The following is a 27,792-nucleotide window of genomic DNA, read 5'->3' on the forward strand; positions in this document are numbered from 1 at the left end:
ACTGGAACATCCAATAGTGCGGAAGGGGCATCTAAGCATTCCAGTCGTAAACTGGGTGAAACGGATGCGCACAAGGAATTTTATGTTCACCCACAGAACCAACTCCGAAACCTGAGGCCGATGGCGTAGTTGTAGGAGAAGCACCCAAAATGGCCACTATGGTCGTGGCGGGAACGGCCACCATTTTACCATTACCTGAGGGGAACTGCGGCACGTGATGAAGTGAGGCAGGAGTCCCCGTCGATGGATCAGGGGTCTTAATTTTAGCCTTTACATAAGAAACCTTGGCTGAGCCGGTACTATCAGGCCTGGAATGTGTTTGCGACATACCAATAGCCCAACTAGCCTTCACAGGAATGACCTTGGCACTGCCGGTAAAGGAAGAACTTTCACACCTTGTCACCTCAACCGTTCTGGCGTCGCCACAAGAGCGGGAACGGTGAGAAACAACTTTCACCGATAAGGCCTTGCCAGGCCTCTCAGAAATGTTGGTTACTTTAGCCTCTGTACAAGGGACCTCGGACCCAGGTCCGGTAACCGCCTTACTAGCGCGGGCGTCGAACATCCGTTCGGTAACAACAAGCCCAGCCAAGGCCTTGAGGCGCACCCCAGTACTTTTGTGGGAAGCCGATAACGAGGCCTCAGAGCGAGCGCCGGAAGGCGCCTCGGGGCAATCCCCGGTGACAGAGCGGCCAACGCTCCTCCCGGCTCGGGAAGAGCCCGGAAAGTTATCTCCCGGCCGGGGTGCTCTGAAAAGTAAAGAACATACCGGGCATTTCTTCTTATCGTCGATAAACGCTTGAAAATGCGAAGGAGGAGTACGTCGAAACAGCTCCTCCCACCACTGCTACCGACGTTGAAGTGCCCGGACCGAAAGGGAATCGCAATAAAAACAGGAGTTCCAACGGTGGTCCGGACCCAAACACTCTAGACAAAGAGGATGGGGATCCGCCCTCGCGAAGCGTCAGTGACACGATGAACAATCTGTAAAGTCTAGTTTGAACGACAGACAGACTAGTACACGATCGCTAGCGAGAGCCAGAGGAGGAAAAAAGGGAAGATCGTCCGCGGATGCAAGCGCGTCCAGTCCCGAAAAAGCTAAAAAAAAGGATTGATGGGCGATGCGCGAGATGGGCGGGGTTATGGCTGTCTGCCAGGCCCCGCGTAGAAAGAGAGGAAGGACTAAAACATTTTTTGAAGATGCTTTGGATGCTTTTACAAAGAGCTCCGGTTCCGTCACACAGGCCGGAGGAATGTCCCCATAAGTATGGAGGAAAGGTAGTATACGTAATCCAGGCGACTCAAGTCTTGATAGACTGTGAAGCCTCCGTCACCTGGATTATGGAGGCCTCTGCCGGGGACCCGGTGGCTGCACTGGTGCAAGCAATTACAGTACAGCGGGATGATATGGCGGCCGCCACCACGGCCATACATCAACGTCTTGATACCATACAAAGCGAGTGTCATGCTTTGCCCATTGATCCCGAATTCGGGGACCCTCCTCCACAACCCAGTGAATCCAGCAATACACCCCCAGCCCCAGGACTGGGAACCAAGACATTCCCCTTTGCGGCTCCTGAGAAGTTTCAGGGTGATCCCAGAAAGTTCAGAACTTTCTTAAATCAGTGAAAGTTACATTTCTTAGGCAGACCACAGGCCTTCCCCGATTCCACCACTAAAGCCGCTTTCATGCTATCTCACTTGACCAGCATAGCCGCCACCTGGGCCAACCCGCTATTGGAGAGCGATAGCCCGGTCTTATACGACTACGACTTGCTTGTGGCCGAAATGATCCGGGTATTCTATACACGTCACAAGGCTCAGTCCCGGGACCTGGAATTACTTGACTTAGTTCAGGGAAAAACCTCACTGCTAGAATACATCACACGCTTCAATCAGTTATCAGTCGAGACCTCTTGGCCCGAAAATAAAAAGGCAGTGGTTTTTTACGAGGGTTTGAATGACAGTATGAAAGACGCCTTGGCCGTGGTTCCGTCTTTGCCCTCACAGTACCCTGAACTAGTGCATCTGGCATTACAGGTCGACTTCCTGGGATTCCATATTTCACCAGGGGGCTCGTCTACAAATCTCTCCAAAGTTCGTGCAGTCCTGGACTGGCCAGTCCCGACGACAGTTCAATCCCTCCAGTCTTTTCTCGGTTTCGCCAATTTCTACAGGAGTTTCACTTCTGGTTTCTCCTCTATCGCTGCTCCACTCACCGCCCTGACCAGCCCCCAAAGCCCATTTGTCTGGTCTACTGAACAACAACAAGCCTTTGAGACACTTAAATCCGCTTTTACCACAGCCCCGGTCCTCCAGCATCCCAACGCGGACCTTCCGTTTGTGGTAGAAGCAGATGCCTCCTCTTATGCTTTGGGGGCTGTATTGTCACAGACATGTATTTCTTCAGGTCGTCTACACCCTATAGCCTTCCATTAACGCAAGTTCACGGCTGTAGAGACACATTACACAGTCACAGAGAAAGAATGACTGGCCGTAAAGGACGCCTTCCAAGTGTGGAGACATCATCTCCTAGGGGCCAAACAGCAAACCACTGATCATCGTAATCTGCAGGATCTTGCTTCCCTTAAGTGCGCCAACAGCCGTCAGGTATGCTGGCATCTGTTCTTTTCCGCTTATGACTTCATAATCAAACACAGACCTGGGGTCGCGCATGGAAAAGCTGATGTCCTCTATCGATCTCCTGGAGGGGTGTCACTACCCGTCTTACCTGAATCATTGCTCGACAAGAATCACATCATTTGTCTCTGCACATCTCAGCTATCCTTACTGTCCTCTGTTCGCCACTGGGTGACCCAGCATCCGGACCAGTTGTATGATTGGGAACCAGTGTATCACAACGGCTTACCCTTTGTACAGAATGAGCTGGTCCTACCCATACCAGACACGTGTAGCCAAGCCTTAGAGTGGTCTCATGACGCACCCATTAACGGACACCCAGGCCAAAAACGCACTCCGTCATTGTTGAAGCGCTGGTGTTGGTGGCCCTCCATGCTTAGGGACGTAAACACATACGTTAACACCTGCTTGATATGCGCACAATGCAAAACCAGAAAGGGACGCCCGTTAAGATTGCTACACTCCTTACCCATTCCCCCTAGGCCTTGGCATACGATTACTATGGATTTTGTTAGACTTGCCCAAGGTACAGGGCTTTGATACGATATGGGTAGTAGTGGATTTGTTCACAAAAACTGCCAGTTTTATTCCATGTTCAGGAATACCCTCCGCTCCTACGTTAGCCAGTTTGTTCTTCAAGTCGATCCTCTGTCTTTTTGGGCTACCTTCGGTTCATATCTCAGACCAGGGTTCCCAATTTACATCCAGATTTCGGCATGCCCTCACCAAGTTGCTTGGTATAGATGCTGCCATTTCCCGATTTCATACACCAGCTGCCTCTTCATGTGTTAGGTATCTTTCACACGTTCATGCCCAAACACTTACTCATCTCCAAGTGACCAAGTTAGCGATGAAACGCGCCACCGACAAACATGCTCTTGCCCCTCCTTACGCTCTCGGGGACAATGAATGGGTGTCTACCCGCCACCTCCATCTACCTGGCTGCCGATAAGATCACCAAGGTCCTGGACCCAGTGGCATTCCATCTCTCAGTGCCCTCTGCCACACACCACAAACATCAGATACAGATTCCATTAGTGACACAGATTTGGATTCATCACATCCTACAGTGGATAAGATTATGGCACAAGAAATCCGTTCAAGCCCACCAACAACATCTTTTTTAGAAGAATACCAGCAATACAAGAAAATGAGAAGTTATCCAAGTTGGGCCAAAGTACCCAACACACAATTAAACACAGGTGGGCGGGACCAAGGGGACATAGAACATACGTTCAGAAGCAATCAAGCAGACAACATCGAGGGAGTACAAACAAGATCCAAAAATCTGCTATCCCAGAGGAAAACCTAACGATAAATTTGACACAGATCTTTTGCCACAACTGATTAAAGCACTCAACAAGGGACTCTCATTCTGTCCCTCCAGCAATTGGGACTACTTCGATATAAATACCGATCTTTTCCGCTTGTGCAGAAAGTTAAAATTGAAATTATATTTTCAAAACAACATAAATTGAAAACCAAAACGAAAGACACAACCAATATCGGAACACTCAGTGGACCATGCACTAAACACTGTGGAGCTTGTCAATTTACCCAAATCAGAAGAAATGCACATGGTACAATCCTTTTCAGAAGAACAGAATATATTATTAGGATTATCAGCTAGTACCCCCTTGAAACCTAAATCCACATTCATCCCGCAATTACCAGAAGGAAATGTGGTAGACATCTTCTACAAAATCGTCAACCAAAAATACAACACAATTTAACCTTGCCAGAAAAAGAGGCAATTATGAATCTCAAACGTAACCCAGATATAACAGTGAAAATGGCTGACAAAGGTGGTAACATTGTCCTACTAAAAACAACCGACTATATAACCATAGCCAACCAACATTTAGGAGATACGCAATGCTACACAAAACTAACTACCAATCCCATCCATAAATTACAGGAAGATTGGCAAATGATGAGCAAACATTGGACTTCTAACAGATGAAGAATACTTATATATGAATATTTCTCATCCTATTATGCCTACCAGTTATTTCACGCCAAAAATACACAAACAATTTGAAGTACTACCACGATGCAGACCCATAATCAACAGTATAGGGTCTTTAACAGAGAGGATATCGGAGTATATTGACTACCAATTACAGCCATTGGCAGCAGGCCTCACATCCTATATAAAAGATACCAAGCACATAATACAGCAATTTGAAAATATTGAATGGGACCCCAATTTCTGGTTAGTGACATTAGACGTATCAAGTCTGTATACTAGGATTCTACACGAAAAGGGTCTACTCACCACAGAATACTTCCTAAAAGCAAGATCCATTTCATTTTTGGAACAAAACCACATGCTTTAGGAGATGCTAGATTTCACACTTCATGACAACATTTTTTCTTTTAACAAGGACATATTCTGACAAATTCAAGGAACGGCGATGGGAGAAAAATACGCCCCATCCTATACAAACCTGTATATGGGACATATTGAGGCGGAGCACGCATGGACCCATCCTTTTTACAGTACTACTAATCAAGTCACATATTGAGGCAGGTACATTGATGATATCATTATGGTTTAGAATGGAACAGAAATAGAATTTAAAGAGTACCAGCAATACTTGAACACCAATAACTATAACTTGAAATTAACAATTCACTACAGAAACTATAGCATACATTTCCTGGATCTCAAATTGTTCATAGAAGACAACAAAATACACACCACACTTTTCATTAAGGAAACAGCAGTAGACAGTATATCACATGCTACCAGCAACCATCCTCATATTACCAGAAATATACCGTACGGAGAACTGCTAAGGATTAAACACAACTGTACAAAAACCCAAGATTTCGAAACACATGCAAATGAATGCATCAACAAATTCAAAAATCGAGGCTAAAACCATACATTTCTACAACAAAATTACCTCAAAACAAACCAAAGATCAAGAACAGATCTTCTAATGCACAAAACCAACAAAACAACAACACTGGAGAAAATAAGATTACAACATACAACAGCAACAATGAAATACTTAATATTCTTAAAAAGAATTGGAATATACTCAAAACCGACAGGGACTTAGAGCAATTGCTAGATTCACAACCAAGTCTAACCTTTCGTAGAGCCAACAATTTCAAAAATATACTCAGCCCACCGCATTTTGTCTGTGAGAAGAAAACCAACAATGCAACACAAATGATGTGGCTCAAACCTCCAACAACAGGAAACTACAAGTGTGGAACCTGCAGCCAATGCAAATTTTCAGATAATGCTAGAACCACCATTACACTGCCTATGGAAATGTCAAAATAATACAACAGTTTAGCAATTGCAATAGCAAATATGTAGTGTACGCAATACAATGCATTTGCTCAAAATATTATATTGGGAGCACCATACGTAACCTAAAAATTAGGATTGGTGAACATTTCAGATCCATTCAGAACCAAGAATCACAAACACCATTCGCTCATCACTACCAGGCCAACCATTCACAAAAAGACATCGGCAAACAAATATTTTGGAATTGAAAATATTAAACTCCCACCAAGAGGAGGCAACATAGAAAAAACTTTAAGAAAAAGAGAAGCATTATGGATTTGCCTTATGGACACTTGCTATACCGGACTCAACAAGGATCAGGAGAGGCACCATTTCCTGTAAACACAAACTCCAAAATATCACCATTGGGCTATGTATACATAAAGAAAAATGTGCTAATTTTGTGAAACTTAACAAGTAACTTTGGCTGGCTAAAGAAAAATTGACCTATGAATTCAACTCATGGCAAAAAAAAAGAAAAAAAAACTAAGAAAAAAAAAGTGGGAAAAGAAACCACAACCACAATCATCAAGTTGCCACGAAACGTATTAACACGGTATATCTTCATAAAGTGAGGCAGTTCAACAACCATGAAAAACTCGGAATAAAGATAATGCTAAACATTGAAGATGACAAATCAAAAAGCGACATTTCTCGAATTAATGAGACCACTGCACAATATTCAAAATACAATCATATAATGTCGCATAGAAATAGCTTTCTGCCAAAATCAGTACCGTTGAATTGCATCAATAATCGAAAGTACGGAATTTAATATATCGCGCCACCATGCGCACTAAGTTACAACCATGTGAGGGGCTTTTCAGCATCAACATTGTATCCTAGCAACAGTAACCGTATGAAACTAAGCAAGTAGTTTCAAAATAGGAAATGTTTGCCATACCCAGATGGTGCGGAGAAATACAACATAAAGGTATCGCGTCACCGCACGCGCAAACAAACACGTGACCGGCGCTTAAAATCCAAAAGGAACTACTAGCATGGACCAGCGAAAGTTTAAAGATACTCGGGAAACAAACAACTCTAAGGTAAACACAGCGTTTGTTTATATACGGACTCGGAAAGACTAATAACATAGCGTTACAGCAAGTGCACTTAATTTGTGAGCCGAATGAAAATTATAGACATTTTTGAACTAGAGGCAACAGTAATGAACATTTGTCTTTCCCGTGCAGGCAACTTTTACATTTCTTGGGAAAGACTGGTTTTTCGTTAGAACATTCCGAACTGCATCAGAACAGTAGAAATATTAATATTAAGGTTTAAAACTGAAATGCCCATTTCAATGGGGTACGGAGGTATATTTTTGTGTATTGCACACTTGTTGTCCCCATTTATAAGAAATGTCTTTTTCTCTACAATGTTACTATTGGAACAACATTATTTCCAAAACAACATCAAGTACATTACAAATAGCAACCACTGAAACAAGTGTTTGGGTTTCTTTTCCAGAAATCACCCAATAACATTACGGTTACAAAGAAAACATAAGTACAAGGAATACCACAAACACAGGCAAACAAGGAAATACTGTGGTTTTCAACAGATCGTCTAGCATATACAGACAGGAACGCTGTGACTTCTAACAAAATCTAAGGAAATTTTAACCTCCACAATGTCCAAAAAAGAACTCTGATTTCTAACAGAACCTAACGAAAATTAAGGATTGTGTCAAGTGCAATATTTATATAGGAACCTCCTGATGAACCGCCAAATACTTAGACGGGGAAACACATGTTGAGGAACCTAAAAATAAAAGGAGCCTAAAATGCAAAGAACTTTTGCAGAGACAAAGCAAATCAACAGACTATAAATCAACAATTTAAAACTAAAAGTTAATCCACAAACCAACTGGGGGACAATTGAAATGAAAATAACATACTAATAGAATATCATTACACAAACCAACTGAACGGAAAATGTTGCAGTGACTTTTTGTGAATGAAGGACATTAAAAGCAAAGTAAACAACTTTAAGCGACAAGCAAAAACATTATGATTGATACCTGAAAGGACAAATAAAGGCGCCATTTCAAACAATACAGTATTTTTTCTTTATTGCGTTTCCATTTTCTAACCCTGGTCAGCCTGAGGGTAACTGCATTTTGAATTTGAGCTGCCATCTCAGAATACTACTGTTGTCAATTTATCCCAAACTTCCAACTAAATACTAAGATACAAGGGCGCCAGTAGCCGCAACTAGGCTGACAAAATTTATTTATAAAGTCCTGAACCCAGTGGCTTTCCATCTCTCAGTGCCCTCTGCTTTGCGTATCCACCCAGTTTTCCATGCCTCCTTACTAAAGCCTTGTCTTGCCCCCCCACTCCTCTTTCTCGGGGTGCCCCTGATGTATTCGAAGTTAGCACTATCCTGGGTTTCCGAATTAGCCGGGGTCATCTGTACTATTTGGTGGATTGGTTGGGGTATGGTCCGGAGGATAGATCATGGGAACCCGCTAGCAAGGTCAATGCTCCTCTTCTCGTCTCCATTTCCCACAGGGACAACCCGTCCAGCCCACGGGGTCGTTGGTCCTTAGAGGGGAGGGGGAGCTCTGTCATGCACTCAATGTCCCAGAATGCACCTGTCCTGCTCCCGCAACATCAGAACACGCACACATGCAGATCTCACCTCTTTCCATTGCAGCAGCAGAGGGAACTTCTAACGGCTTAGCTATGAACAGGCTTACGCTCTCGAAAGGCTCAACAAGGTCCACATTGTCTCAGGCGACTACGCCCGTTTTTGCATTGGCAGCTACCCTGGCGCCTGTCGGCACGCATGCCGAGACGCTGCATTGCCATGGATACACGGATCACTACACATCACGTGACACGGAAGGTGCGGTCACGTGGTGTGTTTTCCATGGCAATCCCATAAACAGCTGAATCGCGTGCCATTCTGTGCTTCACAGGTGTTTCACTCAGCGTTTGGCGTCTTGTTTTGAACCCCGTCTTGCCTCAGAATTCTTGAGCACAGATACGTTTACTGGACTGCTTGCTGCCTTACCCTTCTTTTGGCGTTTGTACTCGGCAAACTTTTCTGGATTACCTCGACTCTGGCCTTTGTTTCACGGACTGCTTTTGGATTCCGATTTTTACTACGCTACGTTTGGTCGACTACCTGGCTCTTCGTACCCGCTTCTCAGATCTTGGACTCCTCGATCAGCTGTACAACCTTCCATCTTGACAGGGGCATCCGGTGAGTGTTCCGTTTGCCTGGAGGTGTTGCCACAGATTGTCCTTGCTGCTGCTGCTCTTTCACTCACTGAGGGTACGGGATACACTGTTTCGGGAAACCTAACTACCATCTTTCTGGGTTGCCTTTAGTGCTCTCCACCCGCATCAATCAGGTAAAACATCCACTTTGATACTTCCATTCAATTAGTAGTATTGCTATTGTTTCGATTGTATTAAGTGCCCAATTGCTTGTTTTCCTCGCAGTTGCTGGGGGTTGCGGTGTACCTGTGCCTGCCACCTGTGGCCCTAAAGATTGAACAGCGAGTTGCTAGTATCTCCCTGTTCGGTACTTACGGACGGAGGCTTACCTAATCCACGCGACTCAAGTCTTGACAATAACCAAGACGTTAACGCAAGAACGAATAAAACATCACCAGCAAATGAAGCGCAGTGAAAGCCCACTGTGTATTGAAGCAAGCGAGCAAGATCCAACGTTGCAGCCCAAACGCGCAAGACTGGAGACGTGTCAGGTAAAATTCATAAATGGAATTACAAGGATACATTATAGCAGCATCGTCGCTTGTATATTTACACGTTTTCGAATGACTGTAAAGAAAAGAAGCGTTTGCAAAGAGGGGAACTGTGCGCAGACATGAAAAGTGAGCGAAAGAGAGATCCTAAAAGGGGGAAGCTGTGCATGAAATTAGGTGGGAGTAAAATCCCCCGAACTGATAGAAAAGTGTTGACAATAAACAAAGGGTGTTGAAAAAGCATTGGGCTGGCCACCAGGCAAGAGTTTGATCCAGGCTGGCCGCAGAGACTCCAGAATAAGCAAGGAGTGTTGGAAAAGCATTGGGGTGGACACCAGGAGGGAGATTGATTGAGGTTGGACGCAGAACCTCAGTATAAGGAAAAGAGTACTCTATTAGGATATGGCACCTGGTTGCGCGACCTGTAATGGGTGGATCATGTTGTCTAACAACAGCACCATAGCCAGGGGAGTCCAATTGAAAGCAAGGAGCTGCAAGATCTAACAAGCTTCTGGGTTCACGGAAAGTAGACCCGGAGAAGCCTAAAGTCCAGGAAAAGGTACAGTGAACTTCCGATACCATGCCTGTCTCAGAGAGGGAAGAGAGAGAAAGGGAAGAAGAGAGAAGATGAGAGGGCAGAAGAGTAACAAAGAGGCTGGGAGAGAGAGTAAGAGAAGAAAACGTTACATATCTTACCTGGTAACGTTCTTTCGATGGGATGTTCCTCCGACGTATTCCACATCTATGACAGTAATGACCACAGCTGTGCTGCTTCAGAAACATTCTCGGCGTAGGCATCCTGCGTCGATACGCTGTCCCTCGAGGGCCTCTGTCGAGGGTCGCTGTCGCCAGATGTTATATATAGGACACACGGCACCCGTAGCCTCTGTTGTAGTATTTCCCAGAACGTGTGGCACCAATCTCCTGCCAGTATGACTGCAGAAAGCCTTGCGGAAACATAAGCTGCAACCGCATAAGAAATTCTGTAGAGGGGCAGGCTTCGATGTGGAATACGTTGGAGGAACATCCCATCGAAAGAATGTTACCAGGTAAGATGAGTAACTTCTTCAAGGGGATTGTGTCCTCCGACATATTCCACATCTATGACAGACTCCCAAAGCAGTACCAACTTATGGAGGTGGGAAAAGAATTAGCAAATTTAGAATTTTAGAATGCCCAATCAAATTGCTGAATATAGGACTGCCAGGCCAAATCCTGACCATGGATGGAGTCCAGGGAATAGTGTCTCACAAAGGTATGGACAGAAGCCCATGTGGCTGCTTCGCAAATACTGCAAATTGGAACGCTGCTCTGTAGGGTCGTGGAAGCAGCCACACCCCTAGAAGTGAGCCCGTATGCCCTACTGGAGGGTTCTTACCCGCCAAACGGTGACACTCCGAGATCGTCAAAATGATCCATCTGGACAAGGTCTGCTTGGAAACAGCCTGACCTAAACGCCTCCCAGCGTATCCAACAAAGTTGATCGTCCACTCTGACCCGGGACATCTGTGAGAGATAGAAACTCAAAGCTCTCCTAGGATCCAACCTATGGAGCCTCTCCTCTTCCTTACCAGGATGCGGAGGAGGATAAAACGCTGGAAGAATCACCTTATGGCTTAATTGAAATTCCAACACAACCTTCAGAAGAAAAGAAGGACAAACCCTAAGGACAACCCTGTCCTTATGGAACACTGAAAGGTGGCTTGGCGGAAAGTGCCTGCAACTCACTCACTCTGTGTGCGGAAGTAACCGCAACTAAAAATACAGTCTTAAAGGACAACAGTCTCAGCGGGCAAGAATGTAAGGGCTCAAACAGAGCACCCATTAGGAACTTTAAAACCAAATTCAAATACCATTCCGGCACCTGGAAAGGCGACTGTGGAAACACATTTGTTAGCCCTTTTAGAAACTGGGAAATCAAAGGGATCTTAAAATAAGAACATTCCTCAGACGAGTGCTTAAATATGGACAGCGCCGCCAGGTACCCCTTAATGGTACCTACTTGCAGGCCTTTATGGGCTAAAGAAAGCAAAAAAGACAAAACCAAAGGAATGGAACATTGGAAAGCATTCACATCATGTACCCTGCACCAGTCGCAGAACTTCCAACGGCAACGGTACAGGGATTTTGTTGCGGGCCTTCTGGCCGAAAGCAACACTTCCATCACGTCTTCGGGGAGGTCCAAATCCTTATACCTCAGCCTTTCAGATACCAAGCATGAAGGCTGAGAGACTTGACCTCTGGATGGAGCACTCAACCCCCCCTCCCGTGAGAGCAGATCGTCTCGGTAGGGAAGACTACGCAGAGGGCAGACGGACATGTCTAGAAGGTCCGGGTACCACACTCTCCTGGCCCATGCCAGAGCAATGAGGATCATCCGGGAACCGAACCTCCGCAACACTTGTGGAATGACAGGGACTGGGGGGGAACGCGTACAGCAGTGGGAAGGACCACTCCACTAGGAACGCATCCTGTATAGCTCCTCTTGGAGGAAATTCCAGCGAGCAGAATCTCTCGCACTTCCTGAGCCAGCTCCCACTCGCGAGAGACCGTGCTCTGCCTGCTCAGAGTGTCCGCCGCCGCGTTTTCGTCTCCGGCCAGATGAACTGCAGAGATCGAAATCGCCTGCTGGATAGCCCAGAACCAGAACTGCATCACCTCCCTACACAACGGGAGTGACCCTGCCCCCCTCTTTTGTTGTGGTAGTTCATGGCCACTGTATTGTCCGTCATAATCAGGACATTTTTCCCCCACACAGACGGCAGAAAAGCCTTCAGGGCTAGCTTGACAGCCCGCAGCTCTAACAGATTGATGTGGAGTTTGGACTCCGACAGAGACCAACGGCCACTGGCCATCAGTTCGTTGGCATGAGCTCCCCAACCCGTGAGGGATGCGTCCGTCACGATTGTCATCTCCAGCCACGGTTGCCAAAACAGAGCACCCTTCATCAGATTGCCTTAGATGGCCCACAACAGAAGATCCTATGCGACCGAGGGCAGAATCTGAACGTGATCTGACATCCTACCGGAGAACTGCGACCACCGCATCTTGAGAGCCCACTGCAGGGATCTCATCTGCAGCCTGGCCTCTGGCACCAGGAAAATGTAGGATGCCATGAGGCCGAGCAACCTCAAGAACTCGAAGGCTGGGAGACTCTGGTCACGTTGAAACTGGTTCACCATCTGCAGAATGCGATGAGCCCTTACCTGGGGAGGCAAACAGACCCAGGGATGTGTCGAGCACTGCTCCGATGTACTGTAGCCACTGGGTCGGCGTCAAATGGCACTTCTTTAAATTGAGGGAGAAGCCCAGTTTATGAAGGGAGTGGCAGGAGATGATCCAGGATTTGCTCGGAAGAATGTGCCCTGATCAACCAATCGTCCAGGTAGGGGTAAGTGACCCCCCCCCCTTTCCTGAGATACGCTGCCACCACCACTATCAACTTGGCGAAGACCCTTGGACGGAGGTCAATCCAAACGGCAGGACCCGAAACTGAAAATGTGAGTCGCCAACCGCAAACCTCAGGTACTTCCTGTGCTTTGGATGAATCGGCACATGAAAGTAAGCATCCTTGAGGTCTAGAGACACCAACCAATCTTGAAGTTGAAGGGCCTGGAGGACTTGAGAAAGAGTTACCATCTTGAACGTGTCCTTCCTGAGGAGCTTGTTCATCCCACACAAGTCCATGATGGGTCTCAATTTTTTTTTGGGATCAAAAAAATAAGGGAAATACCATCCCTTGTTCCTCTCCGCTACAGGCACCAGTTCTATTGCGCCTTCCTCCAGCATGGATAGGATTTCCTGCGCAAGGAGCGGATCCGGACGCTTCAAAGAGAGCTTCCCCGGTGGATTGTCGTGAGGCCTCTGCCCAAAGGGGACACAGTAGCCATGGGTTAAGATCTCCAGAACCCACAAATCTAAAGTAATGGCATGCCATTCTCCAAGATGCTGCGCCAGTCTGCCCCCAACCGGCAAACCATGGGACATGGCCTCATGACTGAGCAGATGCGGCAGTGCCTGAGGACAAAGAAGCACCTGCCTGAGCGGCTTTGGCACCTCGAGTACCTTGCTTTCCACCTCTGGTACTCCTACGGTGGCCCCTTTGACTGACAGCTCCCGTCGATCTACCAAAGGAAGGCTAGTATCGAGAGGAACCTCCTCTCCATTGCCCTAGGATGAAAAGGTGGAGGTTGACTCTCAAGGCTCTCGTCAGCCTTGCTGCCAAAAAGATGGACACCATCAAAGGGCATGTTGAGAAGCCGGGATTGCACATCAGGAGCAAACCCCGACTTCCACAACCACGCAAACCTGCGCATCACGGTGCTTGCAGCCATGGACCGGCTGACACAGTCTGCCATGTCCAGACCCGACTGAATGGATTCACACATGGCATCCTTGCCATCTTGCACGAGGGCTAGAAAACCATCCCGCTCTTCCCCTTCGGGTATATGCTCAGCTGCCAAAGATACACAATTTCACAGAGTGCGAGTGAATCTTGCCAAGGCACAAACTGAGTTGGCTGCCTTTAAAGCCATACCCCCAGAAGAAAATACCTTCTTCACCCAACCATCAAAGCACTTGTCGTCACTATCAGGAGGGATGGTAGGGTACACAGCCTGCTTCGCTGGGGCAGTAGCCACCTGCACCACCACACTCTCCGGAGTGGGGTGCGTTGACAAGTAGCAGGGGTCACCACTGGCTGGACAGTATTTTTTCAGAAGCGGCTTATTCACTGCCGGGGGACTCTCCGGAGCAGTCCAAGCCGCTGCCAAATGAAATGGCAACAACGGGTCAGTGGGTGGACCTTGGTCCAGGATATCCGTCAGATCATCCTGAAGAAAAATCAACAGATGGAGCAGACCGCCCCAAGTACTCAGTCACCCTCGACATGAGATGAGGATTCGGCATGCGTGCCAGGCTCAGGCCTGCCAAACTCAACCTCCGGAGGGGTGTCAAGACCACTGGCGTCATGTAAGGACTGACGGAGGTCTTCCATTTGACTGTGACCAGACAACAGGTCATCAGGAACCTCAGGAGGCACCACCACCTCCTCATCAGACCCTTCTTCCACCTCCGAAATGTAATCCAAAGGTTGGAATAAATCCATCCTGGGGGGAGGAACAGAGAAGGGCTCAAAAACAGGCCTCACTGACTTGCTGAGAGCCTTCCTCAGAGTTTCCACAGCCCTCCGGGGCACCTCCGGAAAATTCTCCTCAAAAGGCGTTGAGGGCGCCAATGGAATTGGCGTTGACGTCGACCGAGGCACCGATGACTGACAACTGCTTAAAGGCCGGAGCCCCGGGTGTCTCCTTCGATGGCCTCGGCGCCAATGGCGTTGATGGTTTCTTCGGAGCCGGAGTCCCTCGACGGACACAGCGCCGATGCCTTCTAAGGGCGTCGAGAACCGGGACCTGGACCTGGCACGGCTATGGCGATCAACCTTGTCCGATCGGGACCTCGACGGCTCCCGGTGATCGCGCCAACCGCCCGATTCTGACGGCATGCGAGTAGTGGCTCTAGCTTGCTCCTTGCCTGCTTCTCTCGAAGGCGTGGACATAACGGTGCCCTGCGATTCAAAAATCACAATCTGCTGCCGGAATGCGTCCCATTCGGCCGGCGATGAAGACTTGGTGGGCCAAGTCACCCGCCGTCTGGCGGAGTCCTCCGACGAGGAAGGAGACCGGTGACAGCACTTCCGAGAATGCCTAGCAGAGGAACGGCAGGACCCACTCCGAGACAGAGACCCCCTGGACTTACGCCGACACGGAGAGTCGCCCCTTGAGTTGTCAGTCGAAAGCCCAGCAGATTTCAACTTATGGGTTTTAGAAACCCTACCTACCGACAATTTCTTCTTCCGCTCCCGCAAGGCCTTCGATGTCGGGGACTGGCAGTCATCGCAGTTGTCAGTGGCATGGCTTTCGCCAAGGCACCAGACGCAGAGGTCGTGCGGATCCGTGATGGACATTTTGGAACCGCAGTCCCGACACTTTTTAAAGCCCGATTTCGGGGTAGAAGATGAAGAAATGTTCGCAAAGTAGAAGAACTGAGCGTGGCGATATTCCGGAGGGAACACATTTGCGGAAAAAACGGAACTGAGGCTACGGGAGCCGTGTGTCCTATATATAACTTCCGGTGATGTCGACCCTCGACGGAGGGCCGAGGTACAGCGTATCGACGTCATCGACGCAGGACGCCTACGCCGAAAACATTTCCGAAGCAGCACAGCTGTGGTCATTACTGTCATAGATGTGGAATACGTCGGGGGACACAATCCCCTCGAACAACAAGTTACTTAACTCTGGCAACGTTTTTCGACTGGATACGCCTCCCACGTATTCCTCATCTTTGATATTCAATATCCAGCTTCAGCTGCTTTGGAAAAATGTGGCTTCTGTACCGTTTTTTTATTACAGTAGAAATACCTGCATAACCACATGTTAGGGAGAATTCTCAGAAATGTGCTAATTCCCTTCTACCTTAGAGACCCCCCAGCTCTTTTGCTGGACTTTAGGACTTAACATTTTTATTGTGAAGAGAGTCAGACCTTTTTTCCACTCTCTTGTGTATTTTTCATTGATTTGAACACTGTTTCTTTTGACTTTGGAGTCTGACAAAAAGCTACACAAGCATCATATTTTACATTGCGTCACACAGCCCCTTCAGTACAGTGACACAGGGAAGTCTTCCAGATTTCCCAAAGGTGCAAATACCTTCTCTTGGTTATACTACTGTTCCCTAGAGCAGTTAGGTGAAATAGACTTTACTTACATTTAGCAACTTTCTAGACCCAGCACAAACTATCTTAGAATATGGTACTGGAGGAGTTACTTAGTATCACCTTTGTCTGTTTCTCATGTAACATTTTTATGTTACCCTTTCTACAATTAACGGCTGGTGGCAGTGGTTTACTTTTTCCTACCATTGAGTGTTTCTACCGCGGGTTGCAACTGCAGCTGCAGTAAAGCCCCCATGGGTGCCTATTTAGTCAAAATGGGCCCGGTTTTCTTTTTTCGCCATTTCTGGTTGAAAAGGTCCTTCTTGAGATTTGGTCTCTCTCTTCGTTTTGTCTTTGGCGGGATTAACCAGTGAAGCCTGCATCTGGCTTCAGCGTGTCTGGCAGGACAGGAAGCGAGGGAGGTGCCCCGGAACTCCCTGTACTTAGTCTCCTTGGTTACAGGAATGCACCCAAAAGGTGATTGGCTGGCTGACTGTCCTCAGGACAGCCACCCTGCTGTGTGATTGACAGCTAGGCTGCGAATGAAAGGGAGAAATCAGCATAAAAAGGCGAGGTCTTTTGCTTGGAAGGCAGAGTCTACCACTGGACGAAGGAATCTGCAGAAGAACTTGGAAGAGAAGCTTGCTGTACCTCCTGGACTCTTGGTTTCCCCGGTGAAGCCCTGCTGCAGTGCTGAAGCTCCAAATTTCTACCTTGACTACAGAAGCCCTGTAAAGGATGACGTCTCCTCTTGGGTTGATTGGACCAATCAACCCCAGGACGAACTCATCTGGAAAGCCTTTTCGGAGCTGGCTGTACTTCTATTGCTGCTGCAGGAACCGATTGCCAGGGAGAGTAACACCAGAATAGAGAGCATCGTTTTTAAGTCGGACCTGAGCTCCCGGAAGATACTCCGGAATCCCATGAAGCAGGAGTGACCTAGGCTGGGCAACCTCAAAAGAGTGCTGGACCCTAGATGCAAGGAAAGTCCAGAAGGTATCCGAGAACCGCAGTGGTGCTATTTGCGAGAAGCAGAAACCGCAAAGTGCTGCTAATCTGAAGTTTACCCATTGCTGCCACTGACCTTCAATTCGTAGAGCAAGAGTTCCCAGATGTCCTCCCTCTTGTCCCCACGACTGAGGCCCAACAGGATCTGCCATACTACAACTGGAACAGAAGCCAGCTGGAACCAATTTCTTCAGACCTAAGGTACTGTAAACTATGGGGTGCTTATCTCTTGTTGTGTAGCCTTGCTAGCTCTCAGTTGAGACTTGTCTTGGTTGCTTTTGCAGAGTTGCTTGCAGCTTTGCCATCACAAGCCTCCCAGCTTGTGGCCCAACAGTGATTATTTGCTACAAAGATTTTTAAACACTGTGCAAGACTTTTTACTTACCTTCAAGAAGTGCTTCAGCTCACCTAGGCTTTTGCTGAATTGACATTAGCTGTCCTGTCCCCCTGAAAAACTCTATCCTCTAACTTCGTGCTTTAACTATCCCCCAACAAAAATCACAAATTCTGTAACTTGTCTAGCTGGGAAAGGGTTCATTTACTCTGCATTGGGGGGAGGGAGGGAGTTCAAAAAGTACTTATCTGCTTAAGAATATTTGTTAACCATTGTTTTAGTCCCCCAACTTTTCCTTTTGACACCAACCTCAGTATTGCTCTAAATGTGCCACTGATATATCAATGTCCACAGTGTCCTAGTTATTTAAGTCACCTCAGGGTATAGGAAGGATCTGTGTGCCATCCCAAATGGGTATCTACCGATTTATCGAAACGGAGTGTGTATTTTTGAAGTATATTATTGTGTTACATATTTTGCTCCCTTCTAAGGAAGGCTTATTCAACTGACTTAATAAATAATTGTTCAATCAAGACCTTGAGTGTAAGTGTTTATATGGATGCTTGTCACTGCGAATCTCTATGTTACAACCCTACAGTTCACATTGACCCCTGTTGAGATAAGCCTGCCTGCTCAGTCACTCTACCAACCTGTGTAGTACATGCTTATACCAAAGGTTGGGTTAACTATTGCAAAGAGGACAAGGCTGATGCAGTCTTCCACAGGGTACTGCACACAATCGTGCCTAACAAAGGACTTCCTGATCTAGTTCCCACTCGTGGGAGACTGCCCTAGCTGCTCAGAGCGTTCACAGCCATGTTCTCTTCTCCGGCTAGGTGTACTGCCGATAGATTCTTTCTTGAATTACCCAGTACCAGAGCTACATTGCCTCTTTACACAGTGGTAGTGACCCTACACTTTCTCTTGTTGAGGTAGTACATGGCCACTGTATTGTCCGTCAATATCAGGACATTTTTTCCCAGCATAGAGGGCAGGAAGGTCATCAGTGCTAGTCTGATAGCACTCCGCTCCAAAAGATTGATTTGTAGTTTGGATTTCGATGGAGACCAACGACCGCTGACTGTCAGATCATTGGTGTGGGCTCCCCACCACATGAGTGAGGCGTCTGTTACTACTGTTCTCTCCGGCCATGGTTGGCAAAGGGGTTCTTCCTTCAGAATGTCCTTGCATGCCCACCACAGAAGAACCTGTGCGACCCTGTTTGGAACCTGAAGTAGGTCCAACATCTTTCCTGAGAACTGGGACCATTAAGTTCTGAGAGCCCATTGAAGGGATCTCATTCTCAGGCGAGCCTCTGGCAGTAGAAAGATGCAGGATGACATGAGCCAGAGCAACCTCAAAAAACTCGAAGGCCGGGAGACGCTGAGCACTCTGAAATTTGGTGACCATCTGTAGAATGTCTTTAGCCCTCACCTCGGGTGGCGAGCTCTTTCCCAAGGACGTATCCAGAACAGTTCCAATGAACTGGAGCTTCTGAGAGGGTGTCCTATGGGACTTCTTGTAATTGAGGGAGAAGCCCAGTCTGTGAAGAGAATGGCAGGTGACTTTGAGATGATCCCATACGTGTTCGGGAGAACACGCCCTGATCAGCCAATCGTCCAGGTAGGGGTGGGCCTAAATCCCCCCTCTCCTGGGACTCGCTGCCACTATCGCCATCAGTTTGGTGTAAACCCTTGTGGCGGAGGTCAGCCCGAATGGCAAAACTCGCTAGTGAGATCCACCAACTGCGAACCTCAGGTATAGAGAGAGGGAGAGAGAAAAGGAGAGAAAGAGAACAGGAGAGAAAGAGAGGGAGAGAGAGGAAAGAAAAGGAGAGAAGGGAGAGAGAGAAAGGGAGAGAGAGAAAGGGAGAGAGAGAAAGGGAGAGGGAGAAAGGGAGAGGGAGAGAAAGGGAGAGAGAAAGGGAAAGGGAGAGAGGGAGGGAGAGAAGGGAGGAGAGAGGGAGGGAGAGAAGGGAGGAGAGAGGGAGGAGAGAGGGAGGAGAGAGGGAGGAGAGAGGGAGGAGAGAGGGAGGAGAGAGGGAGGAGAGAGCGGGGAGGGAGAAGGGGGAGAAAGAGGGGGAGACAGGGGGAAATAGAGCGGGAGAGAGAGGGAGAAGGGGGGGAGAGAGAGGGAGAAGGTTGGAGAGAGAGAGAGGGAGAAGGGGGGAGAGAGAGGGAGAAGGGGGGAGAGAGAGACAGGGAGAAGGGGGAGAGAGACAGGGAGAAGGGGGAGAGAGACAGGGAGAAGGGGGAGAGAGACAGGGAGAAGGGGGAGAGAGACAGGGAGAAGGGGGAGAGAGACAGGGAGAAGGGGGGAGAGAGACAGGGAGAAGGGGGGAGAGAGACAGGGAGAAGGGGGGAGAGAGAGGGAGAAGGGGGGAGAGAGAGAGGGAGAAGGGGAGGGAGAGGGAGAGAGCGAGAGGGAGAGAGCGAGAGGGAGAGAGCGAGAGGGAGAGAGCGGGAAGCACGCGCACCATGGATAAATAACAATTCACTCAGAGGGCGGGGAAGACAAAGTCCAACACAGAGAGAGTAGAAGAGAAAGACAAAAGCTAAACAGGAAAGAGGCAATTAAGAAACAATTGGTAAAAAGATAAAGAATTAAAAGAAGTATGAGAGTTCATGTGAGAGTAGCTGGTAGACAGACCAAAAGGTGGATAGAAGAAGATAGGAACACAAGGTGGAAGAAAGGAAGAATGAGTTTAAATAAGAAAAAAAAAGTGGCGGGAAATGGACTGGTAGGCTAGAGAAAAACAGGTTATGAAGGAAGAAAAAAGCCACAAAAGGGCAGAAGCAATAGAGGAGCAGCAAGGAATAGACAATCAGAGACTGATGATGGCAGATCAATAGAAAATGAGTGCATGGAAGTCGAAACAACAGATCCCAGGACAGTTGAACAATGGGTTGGGATTTGTAGAAGCACCTTGGTCAGGATACAAAAAATGTATGTTGGGACAGACAAAGGCCATAGTCGGCAGACCCTGCAGACCCAAAGCCTGATGGCGACAGACACAAAGCTGGCAGACACTAAGAGAATACCTTGGTATCTACTGAGTTAAGGCAGAGGACACATCCAGGGGCTCTCTAACCCAAAGAGTGCTGCCATCAGACACAAATGTTGACGCTGCTAGACAAAAAGATCATAATTGACAAACAATAGACATCTAAACACACAGAGACCAATGTCGGCAGAGAGTGTGAGTCTGCCTACAGATACAAGAGCGCATTTGAGAAAATAGAAGGACTAATGCCGGGAGATAAAACAGAGCATTGGTAGAAGCAAAGAGTGATGCTATTATATACTAATATCAATGCAGTCAGGTACAATGATCAATGCCAGAAGACCAAACGATCAGGGCCATCAGATGGAAAGAAAGATGCCAGCAGAGGAAAAGATGGATGTTATAAGACTTAAACCAGGACACCTACAGACCAGAAACTGGATGCCAAAAGACTGAAAATCAGACATCTACAAAAACAAGGATGGTTGAACAATAAAAAAATGAAAAGCCTTAACAATAAAGCACAAAGAAAGTGATGGGTCTTCAGACTCTTTAGAAAATGCCCCACGAAAAAATGACAAATCCCCAAAAGATCCAGGTTGGGGTCAGAACACAGAAGAGCACCACCGACTGAGGGGAACACCAACATTCTTTCTTTGGAACTCACCTGGAAATCAGCAAGGGAGACAATGAGCTCTGGCAACTTCGGAAGCTGGAACATGAAGATGTAGCTCGATCGCATTAGCTGTGAAAAGTGCTGCAAGGCATAGTCTGTGGAAAGAAGAACAACAAAATTAAGGAATGCACAAATAGGGAAAAAAGCATAGAACAGTGAACGGAACAAGAAGGCTGGAGAAGAAAGGACAATGGATAAAAAGAAAGCTAGGAATTTAGAGCAATAAAAAGAAATTAATCAAATGACTGATGGCGGGAATGGGGGTAGAGACAGAAACAAAATAAGACAATAAGCCAAAAGAAATCGTCATGGTTTAAGAAAAGAGGTTGACAGAAAAGACAAGAATGGGGCAATGGAATAGAATGCAGAAGGGAGACGAGGAAAAGAATTAGAGATTGAGAAGGTGGAGTGTTAGGGAGGTTTTTCAGAAATCCTCTTAGGGGTTGAGAACACCACACCAATACTGTAATGACAAGTTGTTCGCCAGTCTTGTCCAAAACACACTCAATTGTAGCGTGGTAAAAAAGATAAACTTTATTCTAATAAGCACATGGGCTAGCATCAAGGTTCAACTAGGCGCAAACACACACTTCACTTATTATTCTGAAAATATGTATTATTTACATTTAGGAATGCAAAAGCTAAAAACATTACCCTAATAAGTAGTAAGGGTAGACAGACAACATGGTGTGTGTTAGGGCAGTTTTTCTGAAGTGCTACCCAACTTCATCAAAACCATTCAACTGAGGCAGTACAAGACTTCACTCATAGTATACGGCTGTACCGCCTGAGTACATGTAGACAGAGCAGCCAGGCTCTTAGGAGGGAGAGAGGGCTGTAGAATCAGTACAAATGAAAATGTAATACAAATGGTCCAAAGAAACACAAACACTAGGGGTAAATAAGTACAATCACATATTATATGTAATCACAATTATAAAAATACAACACTATACTTGAAGGTACACAGACCAAAGTATAAACCTTATTTGGAATACCTAAAAGTAGTTCTAGGGAAGTCAAAATCTTTTCATACACATTCAGTATAGGTCCCACATATTCTTGGGGAGTAAAAACCAATGGTTACTTTCACAATTACATTCAGTAATGCAAAGACAGTAGACCCTACCATTTGTACAGTGACTATTAGTACAAATCACATAATTAGTCAACTGGACAATATACTTTTTGTGAATAGTGGAACACTTATTCATTCAAGGTACAGTAAAAACCTATTATTGTATTAACACACAGTTATACTAGGTGAGTAAAACCCAAGGATGTAATATTCAATTACAGGTGCTTTTGAGGTCAGTGAAACACAGATTGAAATAAGCAGTAACTTTGGTAACTTAGTTTTGTATGGCACACCGCTAACTCAAGTTAAGTAAAACCCATATACTTTTTTTAATCTCACAAGGAGTCCAGGTTAGATCTTCCCCAACTATACAAGTGACTGATGTAGGACTTATAAGGAAGCAACAGTTAGAACCACAGACTCTGGGTTAGATAGCACAGGGAAAGTAAACTCTAAGGTTACACTTTACTGAATGACAAAGTTATTCTAGGTAGGCAACAACCTAATACAGACTTATTCTGGACAGGCTAACAGCAGGTCATGGGAAGCAAGGCCCAGTTGGGGGACACTCATACAATTATCCTAACAGGAGTAATCTGGTGAAACCAACACATTACTATTGGGAAAAGGCACAAGCTGATAACAGGTGAGTAATATACCTTCACATCTACTTTCAATTAGAATGGCAAAACAGTTTCTAAAGAAAGGTCTTAACCATACTTAAGAATTGTGCATCACACATCCAAGGTAAGTAAGCACTTTTGTAACTGTTCACTCTTAGACTTACAGTTACCAACCAACTCTTTTACAAGCAAGTAACTTAAACACTTATTTTCTTTTCTAGGCAAAAGGCCCAATCCCTTAAAAGTCTTTACCTTATTCTTGGAGCATAAGTGTTCTCAGTGACAGGAGGGGGGGTCACTAGGTACTAGTGTCCAACAGGCAGTGTCATGATAGGTTTTTAAGTAGCACAAGTCAGAGTTCCTTAGGAGGACTGGGCAAACAGGTGAGTACTTTACATCCGAGTTAGAAGAGGGCCCAGGGGCTTCACAGGATTCAGTGGGACTGGGTGCACTGGATGAGAGGCCTCCCCATCACAGAAAACACCCCGCAGCTACACAGAAATCCTAATTGACTAAAGGTAAATACAAACCAAAGCCAACACAGTACCTCAGCATTGAAGAAGATCTTGCAGCAGGAGGACTTCAGGGTCTGCAGCCAAATACCCGGTCAATGGATTCTTTGTCGTGGTGACTGAAAACAAGACCTCAGAAGGACCTTTGCAGCAGGGATTGATGAAAGCGGCTCTAGGCAAGGTTTTTCTTGTGGCTGAATGCGGTTCTGCGGATTTGGCGCATTTTCAAGGAGCTCAGAAGACAGAAAATAGCAGTACAATTCTCATCATTACAAAGGTCCAGTACTCTGTTAAGGGGACTTTTTTTCGGACTCGATTTGTGTCTCTGGAGATCCACCAGGATTCCCACAAAGTTTCAGTGAGATTCAGAATTCGGAAGACCGTGCACCACACAGTGCCTCGAGGTCCCAGGGTATTGGGGTATTGCAGCAACGTAAGGTCGCAGCAATGCGTGGGATGGCTGAAAATGTAGGTCTTCTCGAGTCAAGTGGGTCTCACCAGGCTCTGGGTCAGCGTTTTCAGAGTCCTCAGGTCGAATGGAAGGAATAGCTACAGCATGCTCCAGTTACACAGCATGCTCTCCGGTCGCTGGAAATCGTTTCATCTGCTTTTCCTTCATCATCCTCTTTCGCTTTGGGTTCCTGTGGTCGACTGGTCTTCAGCTTCCAGGTTCGCAGTATTTATCAGGAATTACAGCGCAACTTCTGCATTCTCCCCCTGCATTTTACAAGAAGGGGACGGTCTGGTTGTCCAATCAGGACAGCCAGCTCACCGCACTGGGATTTATCCCCATTCAGGCAAGGGGGAAGTCAAAGGGCTGTGGGCTCCTCCCTCGCTTCCTGCCCTCACAGACAGACTGGAGCCTGGGTGCCAAGTTCAGGGGACTCCCGCTGAAGATAAAAACCACACAAAGGAATGTCCCACCCTGGATGTCAGGGGAAGGAACAAGAAAGGACAAGAAACACTAAAATGGTGAAAAAGAAGACCGGGGCCATTTTGGTAAAATCAGCACCCTTAGGTGCCTGTACTGCAGAAAGCCTGTGGTAAAGGTGCACCAAATTAATACAAGATAGCACTGTCACCAGCCACTGAAGGTAAGCTTGTCCCTGCAACATAATTTTTACAGTTTTAGTGTGAAAGGAGATCCATTGTTTCTCCCCAGCATGCCACATAAGGTGGGTGTGCTGGTTTCACAAAATAAAATGTAAAAAAGGGATCCAAAGATTCCTTCTACCCTTGGGAACTGTAGTTGTCTCAAGGTTAGCAAAAGAAAGTTAAAAAGGGGAGCCACTAGGGCAACCCAGCAACAACAGGAACGTATTGCCAATAAGTTGTTAACGAGGATAACTTTAAAAAGACACAGTGGCGAGTCAAAAAAAATGACACCCATAAAAAGAGTAAAAGATTCCCACACAGAGGTATTAAGGAAAAATATCCCACTAGTAAAGCAAAACGTTCTGGGGTTGACCCAGGTCAGGTGGATTTACCATTTCTATGAAAATCCTACCCAACGGTTTGCATAAAACACAAACTAAGCGAACCCAACTCACACTAAAACCTACTGAAAAGGACAGTCATGAAGACCCAAATCATCCCTAAACGGAAAAGAACATCAAGTAAATATAGTGTGGGGTCTGAAAGGAGGGCTCTGTTCACCTAGAGACCCATTATTAAAAATTAATACATGTTCGAGCAGAATTAAGCTGCAATATGAGTGAAATGTATTGATCACTCGAACAGGGATATCAAAATTACCAGATAACCTTAAAAATAAATTAATTGATCTGGAAAATCCAGAATCCCAAAAGGAGAGCAAGGACAAATGTCAGGTCACTGTTACAGGCAAGTTACTGTTATTTTTAATAATTTTACGAGTCCCGAAAATGTGTCCATTGGCTGCAACCAGACAAACTCAATAGTCACCAGTGGGTATGCTGAAAAGGTTGGTAGTCTCAGCCTGCAAGACACGTGTGGGAGAGGCAACAACCCACCCAACTCAGGTCTTGGGGTCCACAGCAGAAGGGTTCATGACCAAGGTTCCAGAACCAGAAGCCTGGCAACAGATGGCAGTAGTCACCGAGTCAACTACTTACAAGGCTGGCTGAGCCAGAATCAGCATAGGAAGTGCAATCATGCAGGCGAGTTTAGGTGTCGGACTGGATTCAGCTACTGGTGGTTGGGACCTCTGGTACCTCAAAGAAGGGGATCCCAGGGGTACAAGAGGCTATGCAGATGACCCACTGCAGTTAGAGCATACCCACAGCAACAGCAGCAGAGACGCAGTTATAAAGAACACAGAAAGCACAGACAGGGGGTAGTGGGTCCACAGTGGACAGCCAAGCCATATGAAACAGTCCTTTGGCGAGGAACAGCTGAAGGAGACGATGCATGTACCATGAGAGAGAAGGATCAGGCAGAGCAACAACAAGCCACTCATGGTTCCAGCAAGGGTTTACATCGCATCTATTCAGCACCTTCCGTTCCTCAATTATACCTTCCTTTTCCAGCCTCTTGAGCTCGCTCTGAACTTCAGTTCTCAAAGCTACTGGTATTGCAAGAGTCTAAGCCCTAACCTGCACTGCTCTACCTTAACTCCTATGTGGTGCACAAAGCCTTTGAGACAACCAGTCTCATTCTTGAACACATCTGGATACCACATCTCAATTTCCCTTGCACAGTCACTATCATAAGCTCTCTCAGCCATCAGTCAAAATTTGGTGTGGATGCTCCGGGTCCAAGTTTATCCTATAATTTGCATGAGCATCCCAAGACATCAGATCTTCTCCTTTCTTGGTAACTTGCACTAAACCCGCTGTTGCTCTGTCTTTAAATGGCAATTGTGCTTCGAACACTACAAGTATCTCTATGGGGAATTCTCCATAGGCATGAGCTAAAACGGTAGCCTCTTGTAAGGTGCAGCATTTAATCTTCTGTTTCCACGTATCCACACTCATTAAGGTGTAATCTGCATCACAGCCTATTTGCATCTTGACCCCTATCTCATTCACACTGATGATGGACTGAGGATTGGATCTTCTTGGTCAGGCCTAGACGGCATTCACTACGCATATATTTTCCTCAGGGGTTCAGTGGCAAGGGGGGTAAAGGGAACTTTGCCCCCTAGTCTGGCTGGGCGGTTGCCCATTGGGCCAGACCTTCAAAATGTGAAAATAAATAATCGGAAAACATTGCAGATGTGCCTGGGTGGCACCCACAGGCAGTGAGCATAAGGGTGGCAAGTATAAGCTGCAGGGGCATGTTGATACCCCCAGTGAACGTGTATGCATTCAAATAACAGATTCTGTGTCCCTGGATGGTAATGTTGGCACCACTGCTCCCCAGTGGTCTGTCAATCCACAGCAGCTTATCACAAAGCCTACTTGCAAAAGAAGCAAGGGTCCATATCAGAGACTGTCATCGGTTTGATTCTGTACAATGCCCCCCCTCCCCCCCCCCCCAGCCTGTGGTAAAGGTGCACCAAATTAATACAAGATAGCACGGTCACCAGCCACTGAAGGTAAGCTTGTCCCTGCAACATAATTTTTACAGTTTTAGTGTGAAAGGAGATCCATTGTTTCTCCCCAGCATGCCACATAAGGTGGGTGTGCTGGTTTCACAAAATAAAATGTAAAAAAGGGATCCAAAGATTCCTTCTACCCTTGGGAACTGTAGTTGTCTCAAGGTTAGCAAAAGAAAGTTAAAAAGGGGAGCCACTAGGGCAACCCAGCAACAACAGGAACGTATTGCCAATAAGTTGTTAACGAGGATAACTTTAAAAAGACACAGTGGCGAGTCAAAAAAAATGACACCCATAAAAAGAGTAAAAGATTCCCACACAGAGGTATTAAGGAAAAATATCCCACTAGTAAAGCAAAACGTTCTGGGGTTGACCCAGGTCAGGTGGATTTACCATTTCTATGAAAATCCTACCCAACGGTTTGCATAAAACACAAACTAAGCGAACCCAACTCACACTAAAACCTACTGAAAAGGACAGTCATGAAGACCCAAATCATCCCTAAACGGAAAAGAACATCAAGTAAATATAGTGTGGGGTCTGAAAGGAGGGCTCTGTTCACCTAGAGACCCATTATTAAAAATTAATACATGTTCGAGCAGAATTAAGCTGCAATATGAGTGAAATGTATTGATCACTCGAACAGGGATA

The 27,792-nt window shown here is 46.5% G+C and overlaps 1 protein-coding gene across 2 annotated transcripts in view; it reads right to left on the reverse strand.

The window, feature by feature from the left end:
• Positions 1 to 27,792, reverse strand: part of LOC138447657 (epoxide hydrolase 3-like) — a 374,419-nt gene that overhangs the window by 40,289 nt on the left and 306,338 nt on the right. For both annotated transcript variants that reach the window (XM_069603882.1, XM_069603883.1), the window contains one exon: positions 21,403 to 21,506. In XM_069603882.1, the coding sequence (XP_069459983.1) occupies positions 21,403 to 21,506 (104 nt within the window). The remainder of the gene's footprint in view (positions 1 to 21,402; positions 21,507 to 27,792) is intronic.

This window comes from Ambystoma mexicanum, chromosome 3q (assembly GCF_040938575.1).
Source record: "Ambystoma mexicanum isolate Mex_15411 chromosome 3q, UKY_AmexF1_1, whole genome shotgun sequence".
In the NCBI taxonomy this organism is placed as follows: domain Eukaryota; kingdom Metazoa; phylum Chordata; class Amphibia; order Caudata; family Ambystomatidae; genus Ambystoma; species Ambystoma mexicanum.